We start from the raw sequence: 24,898 nt of genomic DNA, 5'->3' as shown, positions 1-24,898 counted from the left end.
TATTATTGTGAAAACAAATAATTTAGGCTGAACTGATACAGAAAGTTATTCTGCACATTAAACAATCTAACAATCACAGATTCCTCTTATTGACTGCCATTTTTTCCCTACAAATAGAATGTAGACTATGCAATTAAATTTTCTGAGGTCTTACCACTTTCAGATTATTTAAAACATTTTTCTTTTCTCAACAATCATCACAGATCAAATTTCTTATTAGATGAAAACACTTCCATAAATTTGATGCCAGGTCCTAGTTTTTGTAAGGTTTTAAATAATTTCAGACACACACAGCGTTAAACTGATAAAAGGCCTGCTACACAGTAGATGAATTTTCTCTTGGAATCTATTCTATAACCAAGTATTTTACATTACGCATAAGAAGTTGGTCTGCTGGTCAGACAGCTGAGGTAATGCTAGCAGGAAAGAGAATAGAAAATACCAGCTAACTATGAGGGAATCTATGCAGCTGTTGCAGGATTACTTTTACCTTCTTCAGACGCACGTTTTTCTTTCCATTTTGTGTAAAAACTTTGGTGGTTTGTAGAATTATGACTCCTTGTAAAGCTTTGGGACTTTGTTCATCCATCTCACCAAGTGTCTAAACAGAAGTCTACAGCACCAGCAGACACAGTAGTAAATCTGACTTAAATCAGAGGCACTCATCACTTAAGGGGTCGCCAATGTACATCAGCTTCATATAAATCATGAAAACTTTTGGGAAATAGATGCTGTGCACCATTTATGCTGAACAGCAAAAAGTCCCCATGTTGGATTTCTATGCTCAGGTGATTTTTTGCATGGTTCACTGGGATTTCTATTCCATAATTAACTTTAAAACACAAATCAATTGCAAGAAAATCCACTTTGTTTAGTTAGCTGCAAGGGCTCACCAAAACAATTCACCTCTTTCAATGAACTGGGCCAGAGGTAGAAAATACATCAGTAGCGCGAAATTTGTTTTTGAAAAACTCATATTACTGTATCAACCTTCATTTTTAAAGATTATGTAATATTTGTTACTTCATATTTTAGGAAAATTATTTTCCCCTTGTGTCCTTATTTTATCTAACAGTGTAAATGCAATTGGTGCTGGCTATACTTCAATTGCTATTTTAAAATACGCCAATATGCCACTTCATACACATATTTATCTATAGCTGTATCTATCATCTATCTATCTATCTATCTATCTATCTATCTATCTATCTATCTATCTATCTAATTTGTCCTTCTTTCAGGAAGTCAATTCTAATGGTCCTTCAAAAATATACTCATCAACTGAGGCAATTAATCTGCTGGTTCGCTCATTTTCTTCCCTGGTTACTGAACAACTCTTTAAGGAGCTGTAGCTTTACTGCATCTCAAGGGGTGAGGGGTATAACTGATTCTGTCTTTAACATCCCTGTTGGCAGAAACCATTCACTCAAAAGGGTATTTACCACATGGCACATAACTAATGTAGTAGTATCAGGCGCACCCAATCTTTTTTTGTAATCTTTTATATATATTTATAATTTTAGTTTTGTCTTGACAGTAAAGACAATTTTATTGTGGCAGGACTAACTCATGCTTCCAGCTCCAGATGTCTCAACAAGGACTGGTGGGGTACTACTATTAGGATTTTTGACTCAGCACTTAACACCTAACAACAGAACACACATGAGATCATATGCTCCCCCTTTCTCAGAGATTTTCAGACAGAGCTGAACTACTACTTGCCAGGGATATTGTAGAATAAATTTGTATAATACAAATCTTGAAATAAATCAGATACCCTCACATGTATTTTCCAACTCTGTGACTACACGCTTCTTTGAAAATCATTTGTTAATGTTAAGCCTGGCTGATACATCCCTTTTAGACCCACGCAGAACGCGGCATTCCAAAACCTGAAAAAAAAAAAATTAGCAGTTTGTTCTGGTCTTGAAAATAGGGAGCAGCAAGAATTTCCTGTTAGGACAAAAGTTTCCTGTTTCCTCGTTTGTGATGACACGCTGTTAATTTTTCCATTTATGCCAGTGAAATCTGTTTAAATCCTTTTTTACCTGAGCAAGCCTGTGGATGGCTACAAGCACTGTTTATTGGATAACTCACTCAGCTATTTGGTTTGCCTGTTTGGTCTGCCCTGCACAATACTGATTTGCCACCCATTTCTTTTGTTGCACTCCCCATTTGGTAGTCTCCTTTCTTGGTTCACTTATATACACTCCACAAAATCATCTCATCCAAGAGGAATTTCATTTTTGCTGTTTACTGATTGTCAAATGAACCTACTTAGCATGTTCTTGGATTTGGTGTTGTTTAGGGGCTTTGTGGCATTTCTGCTACTGATGGCTTCTCCCTGTGGAATGTTTCAGGGATGTGAGTTTCTTTCTTGGATTCTCTAAACCTAGCTCGATGTGATGTGCTAAAAATTATTTCTTGATATAGATTAAAATCGATTGCTATAAGATTTGTCAGTACAGAGTTAGGCTTCTGTAGTGGGACAAAATTATGCAGGTTTTAAATACAAATTAGTTCATTTTTCTCTTTTCCCAAGAAATGCTGCAGATGCACAGGGTAGGGGTAAGAACAGACTGCAGGTTTTATACCACTGGAAAAAATGAGTCAAGCCACAGTTACACACCTTTCAGGTGGGACACAACACACATTCCACACACCTGTGCAAACCCTTTATTAAAGCATCAATCAAAATACAGGATGGATCACATGGTTTTCTGTTTTTGCTACTGTAATACCAACTTATGTATGAGTCATTTGTTTACATCTTTATTTTTAAAAGTGAACATTTTACAGTTCACAAAATCACCAGACTGACATTTCTGTCTAGAGGCATTTTTCCATTTTCCAATTTTAACAAAGGACATCCAGAACTACTGAAATACAACAAACGAAATCTAAGTACAAGCATCTTCCTTGACTCTCACTGTTAGCAGCTCTATGGTGTCTGAGATACACATTTGGAGGCTATTTTATTGGCTAAATAAAAATAATTTATGCCAGAATATTCTCAGAACTATTTACTTTCTATTTTTACACTCTCTAGCTTCAATTTTGATTGTAGTATTCTTAGTATTAGCCTCTTTATAAATTCCATCTCCAAAAAATCTGTTAAAGATCATTATCATTCTCATATGATATCTTCTTGAATAAAAGATAAATGCTCAGTCCTTTAGAAAATACAATAAGCAATTGTTTTATCTGATTTTTCCCCCACAATTGATTTGTTTAACCCAAACCTGGTTGATCAATGAAGAAACCCCAAAAATGTCATTAGGAAAATAAACTGTGTTATCTACTAAAGGATTTTTTTAAATGACCAGTATCTTGATGCCCAAGATATGGGTGTGAAAATATGATGAGATTTGGTAGGTATTTAAAACTACGAATAACTTGGTTTAAAAACCAAGAATAGAAACATTTATAGAATTACTCAAGTGACTGCCAAAAGGATATGTGAAGAGCAATAAAGGAAAGTATCTGAACAATGCTAAGAAAACAGGGTATCTGAAATATAAGGTAAATGCTCCATTTTGGTACCAAATGAAACACTGAAAGGAAAAGAACCACAGTGACTACTACTGAAGAGTTTTAGCACTGATCAACACTGTATTTCCTAGGGCAGAATAAAAGGTATCTGGTTTGCCTTTCTAAACCATTTCTTCCAGCAGCTGGAATTGGTGTTTCTACAGTCAAGTCAATCTGTGTTGGCTGCACTGGGCTTAGAGCGTGCTGTTCAAAACATGCAAATGTCCTTTGTACCTGACATTTTCTTCATGTGCTAAAGAGCTGAGCAGATCCTAGATCACCAGTAAATAAAGATCCAAGCATTAGACTTGAAACATCTTACCAGTCCATTAAAATAATTTACATAGCCATGGTTAAATTCATTCAGTCTTTCTATCACATTGCTTTCTTGTTATCTCACACTTGCCCTTCAAAACAAAGTTTAGACAACATAGACTTGTGCAATTAAAAATGAAACAAACAATAAAAACAGATAAATGAGGAAAGGGGAATTCCAGAACCCCATTGTGTGAGATGTCAGGTCTTTCAGCCTTAGTTGTGAAAAAGGAATGCTCATAAGCGTCCAAGACAAATCATTCTGGACATAACGACACAGCACAGTAATGCTTGGGATGGATGAGACATTCAGAGATTTTTAGAGCAATTTCTATAAGTTATATATCACATGTATCCCATTTGGTTCCTAGAGATTTTAGTCAAGTATTAGTATTTCTTTTTGCTAAGTATGGTATACAAAAAGATGAGGATAGTAGATGTGCCCTAAAGATATGAAAATATAATATATAAAACAAAACCATTATAAATTACATAGATTTTCCATATAAAATTGTTTTCCCCATTTAGAATAAATACCATCCAAGTTTACAGATCATCTAAGTGAATTAAATATACACACATATTTGAATCATTTTCAGAATTTCAAGAAAAACATTGCTAGAGATAGGACCAGGATGACTCAGAAGCCAGAAGTTGATTTTACGAATGACTACATACGACCCAAAGGACGAGGCTTTGGATTTAGTGTCAAGCTTTTAAAACTGCCCAGATGAGTCCAATGTGCATGAGTGTGTATGCACACACGTTCAGTCACGCTCACATGAATTACTATGAAGCTGAACAGTTCACTCTGTATTTGAAAAATCAGCTGAAAGTCGTGAGGTCTTCTGCATTTCATATTCTAGCAGGAGAGCCTCTCTTATTTCATAAAGAAGCTGTAGGATGGATAGGAAGAGTGTAGCATTTTTGGAAGGAGAAATTCCCATTTTAAGTCAACCTCCCTTTATGTCAGCTATTATCAAAACTGAGAGCATTACGATGCCTTCAAGAGGGAGAAAGTTTTGAAAATCTACATAAGCTCTTCCCACTGCAGTCTAAAGCAGCAAAACCAATCGGGAAACATTCTTTGGCCACGTATTTCTGCTCTTGCTCCACTGAAAATCTGCCCACTTTTAGCTTATTATCACTATTCAGTGTCTAGGTGGAATGGATGCCTTCTCCTGTTGCTTCCATGTGGAAACCTGCACACGGGTTTGGGTGGAATGACAATGGAATAGAATGGGGTAACATTCATACATTATCACAAAATGAATGTAAGTCCTCTCTTGTTGCTTTGGGCATTTAAACCCATGGTAAATAATTTGTGGACCTCCATGAAAACTGGAAAATTTTTATATCCTAAGAGGTGGCGTTAAAACTTTTCCGCAACCCAAAAACATACGATGCTAGTCCCGAGGGCCTGAACAGGAGTCATAATTTCTCCTGATTTCTCACTGCTCATTTCTTTATGTGACTGCCCAAAGCACTTCTAACCAGAAGTGCTTTTCAAGAGATGTCTAATCAAACTCCATGGTAAATAATCTTGTGGACCTCCATGAAAACTGGAAAATTTTTATATCCTAATCGAGGCTAGGCGTTAAAACTTTTCCGCAACTGCCAAAAACATACAGATGCTAGATCCCGAGGGCCTGTAACAGTTTGGATGTCATAATTTCATCCTGATTTCTCACTGGACTCATTTCTTGCTATGTGACATGCAATGGGGGTAGGTTATCCTGGAAGACTGCAAACTTTCCATAAAACTATAAATGTTTCAAATAGAAGGGATCCTGTAGACCCTCGAGTACTACCTGCATATTTTACAGATGAAAATGATTAAACCCCAGAGAGAGGAAGGGAGTTGTCCAAGGTCACTTCCTCAGATGGTGACAGAGTGAGGACTAAACATCTGGGTCTACTCTCATCACCAATGTAGTCCATGCAATCTTGGACATCACAACCCCACTACCTGATGTGGCCAAGGCCCCTATGAGTGTATTAAGGTTACTGTCTCCTTTGCTTATAAGGGAAAATTAAATAACACCACTTATTCTCACCGATACTAAATCTTAATTGCAGATGTGGTCCTAATGGTTTTTTTGGAAGGAGAAGATCCACAATTTGTTTAAAATGCTACAATTTCTCAAAACCAACATATTTAAGTAATGCAGCATGAAAATGTTAGGTGGACCGAGAGATGAATGCAAAAAACTTTAAAGTGATTGTGAAAAGGAGCAAGGATGTTAATATTGGTTTGGTTCTGTGAGACAGCGAAACCATTCCAATGGTGCTCAGAGCTCATCTCATCTGCCCCTTCTACGGATAAGGGACCTGAGGCCCAGACTTGTCCAAAGTCAGGCAGCTGGTTATTGGCACAGTGGGTATTAAGCCTTTGGATGACTAATTTTGTCTTCTTTCCATAAGGTCATGCACCTCACATATAACCACTTTCTTGCAGGACTGAATAATTATTCAACAATTTTGGCATAAAATTTGATGGCACATTTCCCTTTGCTATTACCCTAACCTTTCGCTCTCCCCTTTAAGCACAACCAAGTCAGCTATGCAGTTCACAAAAAGTGGACCTGGTTATATGTCATCCAACAGCATTCGGTCCCTGCAAGCCTGTTTGGAAGCCAACCAATATTCTATAACCTACAGGAATACATTGAATCCTATGTCTTTGGAAGCAATACATTTTCCAGGTAAAGAATCAGTCTTTATTTGGAGGATGATGTAACTTCAACATAAAAAGTGACTTTCGTGGGTGGTGTGGGTATATTTAACCTTTTACAATCTCCCTCTACATCTCAGCTGAACTCACCAAAAGGCTCTCTGAATCAGACAGGTAAACACATTTTTAACTATTAAAGTGCTATTCCGGGGCAAAGTTTTTCTCAGTTTCACAACAGCAGCTTCGTTGGAAACAAACAAAAAAAAAGCAATCTATGAAAATAGGCCTGGGGAATGAAAAAAAAAAAAAAAAAAAAAAAACAAGCCTCATAACTACTTTGGAACATGACAAATGTAATGTGACTTGTAGATATCAGCCCTGGTACTGGTGACCGATACCAAAGTCTCCGAGGTACGTGTTCTAGGGAAAAATGAGGACAAAAATGGCAATGAGGACTAAACCAGAAAGAACAATTAGTATTAATAACAATGACCCCATTATAAAGGAACAGCGAAAGTAATCAAAACTGAGAAGAAAGTGCAAAAAACCCACGTACGTGCATTTGCTATTGTAGCAGACCTACACTTTTTAAAAGGAAAAGCAATGCAGGGTGCATTGGACAGGGTTCTTGAGCTCAGAATATCTTACAGTGGTGTACTCTTTGCCAAGAAGGCATCACCAATTAAGGTATTTGGCAGAGCTCAGCCTCGAAAACTCATTATCACATAGACACCTTCTGTCCGATACCCATTCTGCACCCTGATGTTTCTCGCATCCTTTTCTACTGGGGAAATTCCAGTCCCATTCACTGCAGGCAGGTGTTTCTCCTTTTAAAGTGGCATCACTCCTACCTAAGGGATGAGAGTCTCCTGGTAAGGCTTAGCGGCAAGTGCGTACTACATCTGTATTACAAGGAGCAGCCCCTGATTTTCTTGATATGCATAGCTTTTCGGGGTTGGTATTAGACATGGCTTTCGTAAATAATGCAGGTGTTTTTGTCATGTGTCACTGCTGGCTCTGTGGCCTCCAGGTAAGCTGGCGGCAGTACCTTATCTGGTACCTCAACAGGTGTTGGCTCTTCTGATGTTAGCTCGGTGGATGTGACATCAGTAGAAGGCTCTGCAGTTTCAGGGGAATGTTCAGCCGACGGTTCTGTCTCCTCTACATCTTTGACTTCAAACTGTCCACCCTCTTGGTCATCTGCATGCTCTTTTTTGGACTGTGGGTGAACTGACACCTTGATGGCAATTTGCTGAGGCTGCTCGTGCAGCGATGAGGCGTCCGAGTCGGCGGCGGGGGAGTCGCTCCGCTTCAGAGAGTTGGGGATTGTGTAGACCTCATCCCTGTCTGCAGCCTCCTGGCCCTCTGGAGTATGCCTCACAAAATTCTGCCCCTGCTCCTCCAGCCCAACCACCTCCATAATCTCCTCCATGATAGTCCTGCAGTTCATAATGAGAGGCGGCAGAGGCACGCTCCTGGCGAGCTCTTCGATGTAGCGGGCGAACTCCATGGTTTTGAACTGGGTGACTTTGGCAAGCTCTAGAGTTTTGGCAGAGGTGATGATGGGGATGCGCTTGGCAATCTCGAACGCCTTCTGCAGCTTCTCTGCACCTTCGGTCCTAAAGAACTCATTGATGGCCTTCTCGGTCTTCTTTAGGTGGCTGCTCATCATGCACAGGCGGGTGATATTGAGGACCATGACGATGGTGAAGGCCACCAGGCACACGACCATGTAGTAGACACCCATGTCTCCAGAGGTGAAGATGACGCGCAAGGTCACCGTGTTGTTCACAGTGCCATAGATGTTCGAAGCCACGCACGTGTATTTACCTCGGTCTGAGAAGGATACCTTGGTGATGTTCAGAAGGCCGCTGTCGTGCATTTGCCATTTTCCTGTCGGAAGGGAGAGAAGAAAATTCAACTAAGGACACAGAGCTCCCATGACTACAAACTGATACGTTTCTAAGAATATCTACTACTGTGAACATCTACTTCACGTGCTTACTATGTGGCAGGCGGTGACATGCATCAGCTCATTGAATCCTCACAATAACTCTGCAAGGTGGCCCCTGACACTGCCTTTGTTTTACAGGATGAGGAAACTGAGGCACAGTCAGGTTAGACAACATTCCCAAGGGCACCAGCTTGGAAGCCGTAGAACTGGAAGATGACCTCGAGTTCCAGAGGCTGCACTCTTAACTACCAAACCATATTGTCTAACTCTACATCCTAGTGAAAAATGAGAGAAATAAACAATCCGGAAAATGCTGTGCTCTTATTGAAGAGTTCCTTAACTTTAAAAGCAACTGATTCTCTAACCTGCCAGTAAGCATGCCTCTATTGAATATATGTTCACTGGGGAGGTTAATGCAATTAAATTGTTTACCTGAGTTTCTCTAATTTAAGACTGAAGTAATCCTTGTATGATCTCAGTTAATGAAAACATAATTTGTGTCATTCATTTTGAGACTCCGCAATTATCTATACTATTTAAAGTTACAAGCTAACAATGTGAGTATTCAGAGGCTGGATAGGAATTAATATCAATTTGGTTTAGCCTTGCAAATAAATTACAGATCCATCAAGTTGAAAATAAGCTTGACTCGAAGGAGGACACATATTGATAATACATGCGAGTTTTCTTATCCCCACTGCCCTCTCTGGAAAGGATCTAGCATCGCCTCTGGAATGGTATTTTGAATCCAGTGAAACACTTTGGTTTGAATTTAGCCTGCCCATCTACCTGCAGGTCAAAGACCCCTGTGAAACATGATACTAGGTGTGGCTTCAGGGTGTTAGGTCTGAGCCCTTCTGAAACCCTGCTACCTCCCTGGACTGTCCCATAGAGCAAATGAAGATCCCAGTTAGGTTTTTGGGGAGTTCTAAGGAACAGGCAGATATTTCTCCATAAAAACATTCTAGTTCCTGAAGCCGACTAGAGAAACCTTTCCTGAGAGCTGGGGCAACTGAACACATAGTTTCCTTTTAAGTATCTATTATTGCACTGTATATTATTTGTTTGCTCTCCTTATGGTATTGTTTTAATTCCAATAGAAGGCCTGGTAATTCCCAAACGCATTTTTGTTTTGTTTTGTTAACCCAGTGGACTATGGAATAAGGCAACAGAAGGCCTGTTCTCCCGCAGTGTCCTCTGCTCCAAGGAACTTTCTTAAGGAAGCTGGACGCGCCAATGAGGTACCTCCTGGGGTTCTACAGTTCCTCCTGCCCACTGGCCAGGGCGAATCCGGCGGGAGCCTCTTGGTGGATGTTGTCACATGACTGTGCCTTCTGAAAGAACATCTGTGAAGAGCAGTTTCTGGTGTCCCTGAGTAACCCTCTTCTAACAATTCAGTCAGTGTATTTCCTCCAAGAGTAGAAAACACTGGTTTGGAAAATCGAGTGAATTTTCAGCTTCTTGTGAATGTGTATGAACAAACCAACCTACTCGGTCTGTGAAATTCTCGCTAATTCAGATGGGGCATGGGCAAGGCTTCTACCACTTTCATTCCAGGAACACAGATTTTGATATTTCAGCTGCAGATTTATTCAAATATACAATGACCTGAGGCCAGGAAAGTTACCTTGTCAATTTATTTTCTTATAATTTGCATGTCTCATAAAAGTAGACTGCAGCAGGCATGGACAAAAACAGAACAAAACTCTAACTGATTGAAAGCTTATTCCATACAGAAGACATTGGGTTTTAGAGACTTACAGGCTATGCTTGCAGTTTCTCATATTTACCTTCCTTTTGTTGGAAAATATAGCAGAAAATAGAGTGGAGGAGGGTGAGAAGGTGAGGTTATTTGTGTGAAGAATGGTTAGGATCAGTTTGTTTACCTCCTCCCCATCTGTACCACTTTTTGGAACAATTATCTACAAATATAAGGAAAAAGTAGTCTGAACCTGGATACAGAAGAAGAGAACACTAACAAGACAGGCATCTGATGGTAATATCAACAGCTTTTCCCCCAAACCTAAGTAACAACTTTAGTAATAATTATGTTCTAAGTGTTACAGAAACATAAAATGTGAAAATACTAGTGACAACATCCCAATGCTTTCCTCTATTGAATATTTAAAAATGTTTCTGAACGTGAACTTTTAGTTTTCAGATATGCTTTTAATTGTCTACTGATCTGATCTACAACCAAACAGTTCAATTCAGACAACTCCTTAGAGACCCTTCAAACATTTCTTGTGACATTGTTAAAAGGGGCATAGCTTGGAATCTCATGCAGTCCAATTCGGTGACATGTGTAGTTCGTTTTGGAGAAATCTGTGAGATGTCTAACAGATAAATTATTACTTAGGAGTATATTCAGATTCTTAACCCAGCACAGTGGGTCCCCAGACTTAATGGTTTTCATATACTTTATCCAACACTTAATTTTATTTATTCTGAAAGTTTAAAGCCCAGCCATGTATCTGTGAACTATATTAACTATAAACCACGACAAATATGAATGCACATATTATAATCCTAAAGCAGTTGGGTTATTACCTATAGCGCTGTACGCTAACAAACTAGCTAAATGAGATCATCACAGCTCTCTCTGCCAGCAATTTCCTGTTTCCAATGGAGGACAAGGATACCAAAACGTCTCTTTCATTTTCAGTCCATTACTAGATTCCTCTTGAAACAATCATTTTTCTTTTATGGGTTAAGGTAATTTTTTTTTTTTTTTTTTTTTTTGAGATGGAGTCTCACTCTGTCGCCCAGGCTGGCATGCAGTGGTGCAATCTCGGCTCACTGCAAGCTCCGCCTTCCCGGTTCACGCCATTCTCCTGCCTCAGCCTCCCAAGTAGCTGGGACTACATGCGCCCGCCACTATGCCCAGGCTAATTTTTTTGTATTTTTAGTAGAGATGGGGTTTCACTGTGTTAGCCAGGATGGTCTCCATCTCCTGACCTTGTGATCCACTCGCCTCAGCCTCCCAAAGTGCTGGGATTACAGGCGAGAGCCACAGCGCCCAGCCTCTTTTTTTTTTTTTTTTTTTTGAGACGGAGTCTCGCTCTGTCGCCCAGGCTGGAGTTTAGTGGCGCAATCTCGGCTCACTGCAAGCTCCGCCTCCCGGGTTCACGTCATTTTCCTACCTCAGCCTCCCGAGTAGCTGGGACTGCAGGCGTCCGCCACCTCACCCGGCTAATTTTTTTGTATTTTTAGTAGAGACGGAGTTTCACCGTGTTAGCTAGGATGGTCTCCATCTCCCGACCTCGTGATCCGCCCACCTCGGCCTCCCAGAGTGCTGGGATTACAGGCGTGAGCCACCGCGCCTGGCCAGGTTAATGTAATGTTAATGTCACTTAGAATTCTGTTGGGTGAGATATGGTAAAATGAGTATGTGACCTGGATAAGAATATACTATTACCAGACCACAAAGCAAGTCCAACTCTTTGCAAGTCAACACAGTTCTAAGACTAGCATAGAAGAAAACTAAGGTCCTGCAGCCTCGAAGGTTATGTATGTCTGTATTCCCCACCCCCTTTTTTTGTAAAGGCCAATACATTAATTTGTTCTGGGAACCAAGGCCCCAAATATTTCCTCTCAGCCTCAGCCTGCCCTTCCATTAGTGAAAAATAAAGATTTCTGCACATTCCACTGCCATATACAGCTCTGAAAACTAAAGATGGTGCAAATTCTGTTTGGAGACTCCTCCCACATCAGCTTTGGACTCATGCTCAAGAAGAATCTCCATCCACACGGCACCTGTCCAGACAGGAACATCTCGAAAACGTTCTTGCTGCTGCATGTTACCATTTGCATCAGTCTATAAATACCTGGCTCTGCGACTCATTCTAGAAGGGTCCCGACTTCAGCTGCCAGAAAGTTATACGAACACCTACGGTGACTATCACAGATCTTCGGTGCTTTACACGTGAAGTGGGGATACACAGTGCAGTCCCCATGTATTTTAAACTGTAACTGAGTGGGAATGTCAAGCTTATGCACTGAATGTTCATGAAGCGCATCACTTCAGCACAAATAAAACCCAAAATGTCAGCAGTGGATGCCAACTCAGTTCTACATGCGATGATTTTGGAGGAAACAACAGAGGCAGCCATTTTGCTATGACCTTCTGAATAGAAGAGGAAAGACTCTCAGGCTCCTCCTGCACTTGGGCTCAGTCACACACTTCCTGTTCCTTGCGCAGACTGTAGCCACGCCCCCTCCCCCCGCCCCCGGAAATGCCCTTCTTCCATCCCCTCTCTCTCTGCTCCTGTTCTGGAAGGTGATGCACACCTGAGGCTTTAGACTAAAATGCTCACACAAGCTGCAGGACAAAGGCTGCTGCATCTCATGTCTCCTGGAGACTAGAAATTGCCAGGGACCTGTCACAGTCTTCACCAAGAAACTCCAGGCACACGAGTTAAAGATGAAAATCTCCTAGAGGTGGATAACAGTGTTGTGGTGATAGTCTCTCCTTTGCAAAGACAAAAGCTAGCAGATGTTGTTTCTGAGCTGTACTGCAGTGCATGGGTTATGCCACACAACAAAGCTGACATTTGTAGAAGGGCAGTGATCTTTTTTTATCTTGTTCACTAATTCAGTCAACAAATATCATTGAGCAAACTATGTTCCAAGCTCCATGCTGGATGATGAGAACACAAAGATGAGTTAGACATGACCCCTGACTGCAATAAAAAAATCAAGTTCCAAAAGAAAAACAGATGCTGAGACACAACCACAGCATCATGTGGTAAGTATAATGGCATCTGGGAGGGACTAAAGGGGACAGAGAGCAAGGGCTTCCTAGAGGAGGCCACTGCTAACCCAGATCCGCTGGCACAGGTAGGGAGAGGAATGGGAGTAAAAGAGAAAGAACTTTTGAGGTCACAGGGAGCACATGAGCACGAGAGGGAACACTGTGAGCCGCTGGAGCTGACCACTAGAAAACCGAGAAGGGCTCAGATGGAGGAAGGCAGGGCCGGATTACAGGAGGGGCCCCAAATGTGCAAGAGCTTTATATCTATCCTGCAGGAGAACGGGAGCCCCGCCTGCTTCCCAACCTAATTTACATGACTTTTCCCCTGACAGGTTTGCCTTACTGTATTTCTTAAGAGGGGCCACAGGACCTTCCCACATGCTCCCTTTCACCTGCAAGGCCTCCTTTCTCCCCACCCCAAGTCCCAGGCTCACACACTTACCCCAGTTAAGACCCCATCCTCAAGTCTTGCTCCATTTCCCAATAAGGCCTTGTCTGAACTCTGATTAAATCAGTGGAGGAAACCTGAAAGTCCAGAAGCAGATGCAGCCAAGCATAGGAAGTTTAAAGATGAAGACGACTGCGTTTCAAATTGCGGGGTGGGGTGGGTGGGGTGGAAGACTATTGGGATAGATGACTGTTCATTTGCAAGAAAATAAAGGCAAATTCCTACTTTATGTGATACATAAAAATAAATTCCAACTACTCTGAAGATCTAAATGTAAAATTAAAAGTATAAAATTAATAGACGATATAAAATATTTTTATAACCTTGAAATAGGAAGTCCTTTTTAAAGCATTTCAAGCACCTCAGAAGCTGTAAAGGAAAACACCAGTGGATCAGATTTCCACTAAATTAATTTTTTTCCCTATGAAATATGCCATATTAAAGTTAAAAGCAAATGACGAACCGGGAGAAAATTCTAGAATGTTTGACAGACAAATGCTTAATGACTCTAAAACATAATGAACAGCTATAAATCAAGCAAGTCAAGACAAACCCAAAAGAAAAAACAGGAAAAAGCTATGAACAGATCGTTGGCAAAAACAAGAAATGTGAATGGTGTCTCTGTGTAGAAAATCACTAATATGTAAATTATGATTACATTTATAGAGATTACAGTTATTTTTAAAAACAACTTTTTCATCTTTCAGGTTGCCAGAATATAGGGGAGTCGCTAATGACATTGCCGGCAGTGGAAAGTGACGGCTGCCTGGCTGGGTAGGTGTGAGGGGCAGGCCCGGTAGCTCATGGCCCTTCTATCACACACAACTCATCGCAGCCTGGATGGCCGACTCCTGCCTAGCTCAGCTTTCTTTCATTAATGCTTTTCCTTTTTTTTTTTTTTTTTTAATGTTGCTGAGAATGTAGGGTAAGGGACACTCCCATGCACTGCAGGTAGTCGTCAGGCTGTTAACACTGTTGGAAGGTTGATTTGATCACAACTTAAAATGAAAGTAGCCTATGACTCACTCTTAGACTTCTTGAAATTCTTCAAATCAGGCAAGCCTAGGTTGACTGGAAAAACAGTAATGATGTAAACAAACCAAGGTAATATAAAAGTATCTTTTTAAGAACAGTGTTTCTTCCCAGGGACACAGTTCAGAGCTTTCCTCCCCAGCTCACTTTCTCTGGGAGAAGCCATAACCGTGGTCAGTTCCACACCAGGAAGGCAGCTGACCTGAGATGCCCACGTGGTATGGCCCAATGTCTCCTCAACAGGACAGTGCCAGGTAGCCCATCTAGCAATGAGAGAACAGATCAACAGCATCCTATGGTTACAATTAAACCTGTAAACAGCAAGAGATTCTACAGTCCAGGGGTGACTGTGACTTAGTGTGAAACCAACATACAACAACATCAGAACTAATGCTCACACAAACAACTTCTGAGTAAATTATTGCTGTACAGCAAGAAGCAGCAATGAGCAATGCATTCTGAACTGAAGAATCACACAGGAAGTGAGAGCACAACCTCCACAGATCCCGTAATCATAGCTTTTCTCCAAACATCACTTCTACCAAAACCTTAAATCTTTCCAGGTTTACCTTAGGATCACTGAGCATTAAAAATTACATATTCAACTTGAGAAAGCTGACTGAAAAAAAAATTAACATTATACCCAAATGCTAAGCTCTTAAAATTTCCAATCACTTATTTGAAAAAAAGGACCTATTTTTCCTCAGAGACATCTTTTTATGAATGCGTGTGTGTAAACAGTGATGGACGTATGGTTTGTCTATATTCCCAATGAGTGGTATAAACGGATTAAAACTGTATTAACGATCCTGTTTAGACACTTTGGCTCTTAAGCCTCACACACCCATGCTTTTCCAGGAGAAGAATTTAAATCTGCCAAAATAAGTATGTTAGTTTCTTGAAACCAACTTAAAAACATTCAGATAGTGAGAGTTCCAATAAATGTTTATGCAAACAATAAATGAAATACAACATTCACTCAAACAAGGATTGCGTAGAATCAGCACCCTTCAAAGAAGTACAAGATGTGTGCATATGTGTTTGTGTCTATAAATGTGGCACATATTTTGTGACATATAGGCTACTGAAGAGAAAGGATTCATGCCTTTTTACCAAACATAATTGAAAGCAAATTTAGCACTGCACGGCTGCACCTGTTACAAGGCTTCTGCAGAAGATGACAGCTCCTTGAAGCCACTGCAGCATCAGGTTATGAATCCCAGAAGCTGCAAGTGCTCTTGTGCCTTCCCAGCCCCACCCACAACCCTCCCAAGAGACCTCTTCAGAGAGGACTGGGGCAGCTCTAACAAGCTATTTCTTACATCATGCGGAGCAAAGGAGGCCTGGGATAATACAGGCTTAGCTAAGCTTTCACTCAGGAAGGTGGGGATGGAAGGATTTTGCTGTTCAGAATCTGTAGTTCTGTTCTACTTCAAGGTATTAATATCTGAAAAGAACCTACTGTCTTTTTATTTCCTGGAAAAGAAAACATCTGTTCCTCTAGCTAATTTGATCTGGTAATCTTAATATTTAAAGTGCCAAGTATGTAATTCCATGTGGGTTCATAATAGTCTTTTCTAGAGAGTAGCTACAGGTGGTCCTCCAAAATCAGAGCACCCTACACTTAGTTCACATAAATCACTTCTGTTTTGGGAATCTTAGCCGTCACCGTATCTGAGATGGATCTGGAAGGGTCTTTTCACTGCTAAGACTAAAGCTATCTGGGCTCACATCCCAAGTGGAGCACAATTCACTGAAGAAACACACAAATGGTGGTCACCAGGTTGGCACTTGATATGGCTCAATTCAGAAAATTAACCTTAGTAATGTAAATTAAACTGCTTCTATGGGATCTACTTTGGAATGATTCTTTAGTTAGCCAAGGGGTTGCTCCTTTGGGTTAGGAGCAGAGTTTCTCAACTCGGGTACTATTGACATTTGGGGCTGGATAATTGTTTATTGTAGGGGTCTGTCTTGTGCAATGTAGGCTGTTTAGCAGCACCCCTGGCCTGTACCCACTTGAAGCCAGGAGCACAACCCGCCTGACCCCACTGGTTATGACAACCAAAAATGTCTCCAGACTTGGCCACATGTCCTCTGTGGAGAAAATAGGTCCCAGCTGAGAACCACAGGGTTAGGCAAATGCAAAGTTCATCTGATGCATAATACTTTGTAATTTCCACATACACTGCTTTCTTCTGAGGTAGCAGCACATTAGATATCAAAGGCCCTTTGTATGCAGAAGTGATGCACCAGAAAAGGAGGCTGCTGATGAGGATCCCAAACTCACTGTCATAGCAGTCAGGACATTATTTTGAAATTTCAAATAACATTTAAGGGATATGAATTTGTTTTGCATTTACTGAGTTTTGAAAAGGTTGAGAAATTGAGAGAATATTAAATTACCCAGAAAACTCTTTCCTTTCTTTACAAAACACACTATATTAAGAAACAGGGATTTGAGCAACTGAAATATTATTGTGAGGATATAGTACAATATTAACAATAATAATAGCAGTGCCACTTACTGAGAGCTTGCTATGTTCCAGGTACCTCTGCTAAGCATTTAAGACTCACAATCCCACTTTTAGTAAAAAAGGATTATCTCTGTTTCACAGACAAGAAAACCATGGTTCAGAAAAGTCAAAGAACTTCCTTAAAGACTACATAGTGTGATTCTTCTGAATTTCCAATCATATATTAATAATTACATATTTTCCAATAATATATAAATAATATGTTCACAAATCATAAATTGTGTTTGGTACCATTTGATGTTGTGTTTTTGAGACAGGATCTTGCTATTGCCCAGGCTGGAAAGCAGTGTTGTGATCAAGGCTCACTGCAGCCTCAAACTCCCAAGCTCATGCAATCCTCCCATCTCAGCCTTCCCAGTAGCAGGAACTACAGATGTGTGCCACCAAGCCCTGCTAACTTTTTTTTTTTCCATAGAGACAGGGTCTCACTATGTTGCCCAGGTTGATCTTGAATTCCTGGGCTCAAGTGACTCTCCCATCTTGGCCTCCCAAAGTGCTGGGCTTATAGCCATGAGCCACTGCACCTGGCCTTGGTGAGTGTTTTAAATCTCAAATATTTAATATACTAAACAAGAATTCAGTATAACAGGTTAATGTAGGACTTTACACTGATCTTAGAGGTAAAGGATAATTTAAATTTAATGCCGTGGACACTGACCTCTTGATATATAAATATTAGGTAGGAAAGTGGTAACTACAGTCTTAACACTGGCTGACACAGCTTGTCATGGTCCCTTGCAGAATTAGTTAAAAGGCATATTACAATCTATTCAAAGAAACCTGCAAAAGTAGAGGGATAAATACAATAGAGCAATGTAAACTAGAGGCAAAATTTATAATAATGAATTCCGTAGCACTATAGTAGCAGTTGTGACAATTGTGGACTCAGTGCTTAATTGTTTTTGGCAACCAGACACTACAGGAGTACAGAAAACAAATCCACAAGAAAAGTAAAAAACCTAACTTAATGGAAGAATTTCAAACTTATACAAGGGCTGAAACCAGTTGATTTTCTTGAAACCCTTGTTACTTATCTTAGGTGCTAATATTAATGTAAATGGTTTAAAGTCACGTTAAGAAGCAACAGTGAAAATACACTGGATAATCAGTGCCTCAAATAGTTAGGACTTAATTCCTGGCTACTATACATTTCTACTCACTTCTAGCAAAAAGAAAACTGAAAACAGTATATTTTGTGGCCATTTGTGGTTATTGCTTGTTGCATGTTGTCTGCTTTATGGTGGGTGGACTACCCCAAACAGGATCTTGCTGAACTACAAAAACAAAAGTCTTCCAGATAGAGATCACACATGAGCCTCTCCTGATCTGTGGAATTGAAGTGACAGCACCAGGCAAGCAAAGCAAACCAGCTGCTGCTCCTGCCAATGACAGGAAATAGCCCCATTCTCTCTGGGCCTGGAGGGGCCGGCAGGAATAACAGCTCTCTCAGCTTTTCAGCAGAAACAAGACATGAAATTGCTCCTTTCCAGTCTAATCACAAAGCGAATGGCAGTGTGCTCCGAGTGACTCAGCGATGATTTTGAGCGCCTTTTCGTGCATGTGCATGCCATGTACACACACACGTTCCGGCACAAATCCTAACGCTGTCTGACCTTGCTATTGGTAGTGAGGATGCCTTTTCCATCTAGGAATTCTTCTCACATTCATTCAGTCTGGGTGAGAGGCTCTTCAACATTTTTCACCTATGGGAATCTAAAGGATGATGTGGTGGGTCACGGAGGGAAAATGAATACCCGCTGGCCACACTCTGGTTGTGTCATATCCTCTGGTTTCACCTGGTTTCTCATCTGTATACATGAGGATTAATAACACTTCACTGTCGGGCTTATTATAAGGATTAGAAATAATATATGTCACTTGGTGCAGGGACTTAGTAAATGGCAATTGTTAATGAAAACTATAATTTTGTTAGTTTGGTTCTAACAGTAGTCTTAGTGTATAGGGTTCTAGGATATTAGTATCATTTTTCTTTTTCCTTTTTTTTTTTTTTTTTTTAGATGGAGTCTCACTCTATCACCAGACTCGGGTGCAATGGTGTGATCTTGGCTCACCGCAACCTTGGCCTCCCAGGTGCAAGTGATTCTCCTGCCTCAGCCTCCTGAGTAGCTGAGATTACAGACATGTGCCGCCACACCCAGCTAACTTTTGTATTTTTAGCAGAGATGGGGTTGCACCATGTTGGCCAGGATGGTCTCAATCTCCTGACCTCGTGATCCACCCACCTCAGCCTCTGAAAGTGCTGGGATTACAGGCGTGAGCCACCGTGCATGGCCCAGTATTTTTCATACTATATTCAATCACCTCTTTGTTGAGTTATTAAAAAAAAAAAAAAAGAAAAACAACACCGCTCCATTTAAACTTCTAGCCTATTGGCCTGAAAAATGGAAATCTATGTCCATGTTATAATATGGGCCTTTCCCCCATCAAAAATGAAAAGTTAAAGACTATGGGTTTACCAATAGGCCATTCCAGCTCTCAGATTCTGATATTTTATGAGCAAGAATCTCTCGTTTCTGTTGTTTTCTGCGTATTGCCTGGTTGTTAGGTACACTGCTTTGTATATTATCCCATGTTGCTTATGCTCTGAAATTACCATCATGCATTGTAATTACAAAAGCTGAGCTGGAACATCAAGTGCTAGTATCACGAGTTCTTTTTAAAACTTGAAAGTTTTAAAGAGATTTAAAATAGCTAACTGATTTATCAGCAAGGCTGCTGGCTACAAACCAGAGTGCTGAATTCTGATGGAGCGGTTCTCTGCGCCAAAGGCTTTTGACTGGCAGCCACTAGCCTGGAGTCTACTGACAGGCTACTACTATAGTCCATCTTAGCACCCACAAACAAAAGAAAATGGAGCCAAATACAGCTACGAACTAGTTCAACGCCCTCAATATGCAGGTGAAGGAGGCACGGTGCAGAGTCAGCTTGCCAATGCTGAGTCAGGAGTTCTAAGGACCTTTTCGCTAAGACACCACATATGTAACTCAGAAGCAGTAAGATACTACACTTTGGGATAATCCTCAAAATGTTGGAACTGAAATTCAGGCCCCAGCACTATGCTGTTCCCACAGTTCTTTTCCTCTCTAGGACTGAGGAGTTCAGTGCCCCAACCCAGCTCTTTAATACCCAGGGATAACCTTTGCTTCAGGGTCCATGTAAAAGGGAGATCCAGGTCTGGGGTCTTTGTTCCCTTTGATTCAGTTGCCCTGGGTTCCCTAGCGATGGTTCAGCCCTGCAGAAAGACCTGCTAAGGTACCTGGGCTGCAGTGTCTTTGTTACCACGGCTACTGCCCTCTGTTCACAAGTGTGACATCACTGCCTTCTGACTTGTCCTGGAGGAAGGGGCTGTAGGAACCAAAACCACTGTGGGCTAGGGGCTGTGCTCCCTCATCTTTCCACTGTCAGTAGTAAAGGTTCTGGTCATAGCCACTTTTTAAAATTGAGACAGAGTCTCACTCTGTCGCCCAGGCTGTAGTGCAGTGGCATGATCTCTGCTCACTGCAACCCCCGCCTCCTGGGTTCAAGAGATTATTCTGCCTCAGCTTCCTGAGTAGCTGGAATTACAGGTGCATGCCACCATGCCCGGCTAAGTTTTGTAATTTTAGTAGAGATGAGGTTTCACCATGTTGGCCAGGCTGGTCACAAATTCTGGATCTCAGGTGATCCGCCCGCCTCAGCCTCCCAAAGTGCTGGGATTACAGGCCTAGTCATAGCCACTTAATAATAGCAGGACTTTGGGCAAATTTCAGTAAAGGGGCATTTGAACTATAACATCTCCAAGGTGCCTTCTAATTTACCTTTGCTATGGTCCCACAATTCCTCTTGGTCAGTAAAAGTTCGACTCTCCTAGCTTAAACACGATTCATAATATATAATATTTTTGACTTAAAGGAAAAAGCTTTATAATGCTCTACAACCTTGACTGCCTAACCAAAAGCAATGTGAGTGACAGCACTACAGCAAACCCCACAATCCGGCCAATTAGACAGCTAGCAGCCTTAACCATTTGGAACACAGCTGTGAACCAGAAGTAGGCAACTGCAAGAAAACTCCATTCACTTAGCTCCTAAGGAGATATACAGCATTAGCCTCTATTCTTTTTTCAGGGCAATTAAGATAACATGAGGGAAAGAGATCTAAAATGTAGGTTTTCCTGGAGCAGAAACTCTTCTGGGGATTGCTCATTGGTTAAAGAACTGTGGAACAGGAGGCCAATGTGAATGGAAGAAACTAATAAGCTGCTACTTCAGAACAATGGTCTTTTCACTCCCCCACCCCAACCCCTCTACTTCACACACAGTAAATGCCTAGGAAAGCAGATTAACTCCTTCTGGTCAATCTGACCAGGCTTGGGTTTTCAGACAATTACTTCTCGCATCTAAAACAAGAAATGCACTGATTCCCGAAGACCCAATCCTCTCTCTGGCTAGTCTTTCCCAGAGTGAGGTGATTCACACTTTTTGGTCACAAATGCATTTATTAAAAACCAAGCAGTCTCCTGTTGCCCCACATCCTTCCTTGTTATTGCATCCTCCCTCCCTCCCTCCCAGCCTCAGCCTAGAAACTGCAGCCAGGTCTCCAGGAATACAGAACGATCCCAGCCAGTGGCAGAGACTTGCACTGAGGTTTCTTTTCAGAAGTGTGGTCTTTAAATCTACAGCCAATGAATTAAATGAACATTTAATGATAAACAATGGCTATATTGTTAATTCCAGCCATCTCCATGAAAGAAAACAAAACTCCCTTAAAAATTGAATATATTACTTAGGAAAATCCATTTTACGTTTGTCTCTATAATGTATTGGATGTATTATATTACAAAATTCCAAGAAGTCTTTTAAAAGACTTCTGTGTTTGTCCTTTGTCTTTGTGTCAATGAATGAAAAAAATGAATTAATTGCTTCTTTGAATCCTTAAGGATATATATTCGCTCTCCTGCCTTAGATAAAACAAGACAAGATGAGATCTTTAAATCATTTGCATGAGAAGAACTAACATCATGGGTGCTGGCTCCCAAACTCCTGTTTATATTTTATTATGACATTTGATACAACTTTAAAGCCTACCTCCTCCTCTCTCCTTCTCATCCTCTTCTTCTTTCAGCAGCTTGCCAATGGAATTATACCATTTGAACTGTGGGTCAGGGATGCCATAAACACTACAATTAATCAAGGCACTGTTCCCTTCCTTGACTATGATATGGTCAGTTCTGGCAATGATTACGGGCACAGAGCCCAAGACCACGTTAGTGCCATTTAAAGTGCTGTTAGTCACACTCTTAGCAGTGGCCAGAGTGGATACTAGGATTAAAAAGGGCACAGAAGGTAGAAAGCACACAGTCAGATGGCTCTTCAATCGATCCATCTTCTTTGCTTGCTCTGTAAGGCAATAGAGAGATGGTTTGCCAACCGAATCTTCTATCAGACAACACACTGTTCACAGCAGGTCATGGGACAAACCTGTCCTGGGTCCATAGAGTTGGTACTTGAGCAAGAACCTGTTTTTAAGGAAACAAAAATATATATACATAAACATTAGCATTCATCCATTAAAAATACTATAAAATGTTAGCAATGCAGCTAAAATACAAACATCTACATACTTTTTTTTTTTTGAGATGGAGTCTCGCTCTGTCACCCATGCTGGAGTGCGGTGGGGTGATCCTGACTCACTGAAACCTCCGTCTCCCAAGTTTAAGCAATCCTCCTGCCTCAGCCTCCCAAGTAGCTGGGATTACAGGTGCCCACCAACATGTCTGGCTAATTTTTGTATTTTTAGTAGAGATGGGGTTTCACCATATTGGCCAGGCTGGTCTCAAACTCCTGACCTCAGGTGATCCACCTGCCTCGGCCTCTCAAAGTGCTGGGATTACAGGCGTCAGCCACTGCACCCAGTCAAACCTACGTACTTTTTAAACAAAATACAACCATAAGATGTTCTGGATGTGAATCATATTTCTCACAGAAATCATAATTTTGTTTTTTGCTATCAAAACATATAGCTTTTATAGGAACAAATATATTTTGTATATTAAATTTATATTTTACTTCATAGAGCTCAAAAATGGATTCAGGCTGCTTTCATTTACCATTACAAGCTCTCTTTCCTCCACATTACCTGCCTTCATTGTGGAGGACCTAATTGTTCACCTGGGTGCTCCTTAACCTCTTCTCTCCCAATAAACGTGACTTCTAGTCTATGTCACTGGTCATGGCTTGGGCTCTGCCGGCATTTGGAAGGACTGCATCAGATCACTCTGGCATTCTCCTAACTCCCTATTACAGCTTCCAGAATGTTCCTTACTGTCTCATTCAACTTCCCATGCTCCTATGAGCTCCACCTCATCTAGCACTCTCTGCTCTGTGTTACTGTTACTTACGGGCTCCAGATCACTCATGTACGCCCTGGTTTCAATCTCACCTGCCTTCCACAGGCTGGGAAATATCACCAGACATTATGATTGGCTGCACTTCTACATCCAAAGATCTAACCTTCACCTAGTCCTCTATCCTCCATTTCATTCTAATCCTACAGCCATGCCTTCTTCAAAGGCAGAAGTTGTTATTTCTTTTTTTTTTTTTTTTTTTTAATTTATTTATTATTATTATACTTTAAGTTGTAGGGTACATGTGCATAACATGCAGGTTTGTTACATATGTATACTTGTGCCATGTTAGTCTGCTGCACCCATCAACTCGTCATTTACAGCAGGTATAACTCCCAATGCAATCCCTCCCCCCTCCCCCCTCCCCATGATAGGCCCCGGTGTGTGATGTTCCCCTTCCTGAGTCCAAGTGATCTCGTTGTTCAGTTCCCACTTATGAGTGAGAACATGCGGTGTTTGGTTTTCTGTTCTTGTGATAGTTTGCTAAGAATGATGGTTTCCAGCTGCATCCATGTCCCTACAAAGGACGCAAACTCATCCTTTTTTATGGCTGCATAGTATTCCATGGTGTATATGTGCCACATTTTCTTAATCCAATCTGTCACTGATGGACATTTGGGTTGATTCCAAGTCTTTGCTATTGTGAATAGTGCTGCAATAAACATACGTGTGCATGTGTCTTTATAGCAGCATAATTTATAATCCTTTGGGTATATCCCCAGTAATGGGATGGCTGGGTCATATGGTACATCTAGTTCTAGAAGTTGTTATTTCAATTCTGCTTACAGTAACACTGAAGGGGCACCTGGTGATGATAAATTAGCTTCAGATCATATTTTTTTTCAGTAGGAAAGAAAAGAGTTTTGTTTTGTCATAGATTTCCATACACCCCACTAAACTGGAGTGCTTTCCTGCCCTAGGAAGCCAACACATTACGCCACCAGCCGAAACCCTGTGGCCAAGGGAGATAGCACAGACTGCAGTGGCATGATAGACACCCTGCCATGACTTTGCAAATGTCTTTCTTTACTTGGCTAAACTTGTGGTTTCCTTTGTGGTTGGAAAGCTGACCTATTGAATACAGAACAGCTGTGAAGAGCATGGCCTCGGGTGAGAGAGAGACAAGGCCAGGATTCTGGACAGAACCACTTTCACTGGCTGTGTGTCTTGGGCAAGTACAAGACAATTATAAGGATTCACAATCAAATGTATATCAAACATGTATGTACTGTTGCCTTGATAAACAAG

The 24,898-nt window shown here is 41.0% G+C and overlaps 1 protein-coding gene across 9 annotated transcripts in view; it reads right to left on the bottom strand.

Moving 5' to 3' along the window:
- Positions 1-2,563: 2,563 nt before the first annotated feature.
- The window catches only part of MFAP3L (microfibril associated protein 3 like), a 47,733-nt gene continuing 25,398 nt past the window's right edge, over positions 2,564-24,898 (bottom strand). For 2 of the 9 annotated variants that reach the window (XM_009207859.3, XM_009207857.3), the window contains 3 exons: positions 22,725-22,762; positions 22,332-22,643; positions 6,544-8,413 (listed from right to left, as the gene is read on the bottom strand). In XM_009207859.3, coding sequence (XP_009206123.1) covers positions 7,482-8,413; positions 22,332-22,629 — 1,230 coding nt within the window. In that variant the 5' untranslated portion in view covers positions 22,630-22,643; positions 22,725-22,762 and the 3' untranslated portion in view covers positions 6,544-7,481. The other 7 variants (XM_009207863.3, XM_009207861.3, XM_031664172.1 and 4 more) reach the window with 7 other exon arrangements.

Source organism: Papio anubis, chromosome 3 (assembly GCF_008728515.1).
Source record: "Papio anubis isolate 15944 chromosome 3, Panubis1.0, whole genome shotgun sequence".
NCBI classification, from domain to species: Eukaryota; Metazoa; Chordata; class Mammalia; order Primates; family Cercopithecidae; genus Papio; species Papio anubis.
The sequence above is the reverse complement of the archived record's forward strand: the minus strand, read 5'-3'. Positions and strand labels throughout refer to the sequence as shown.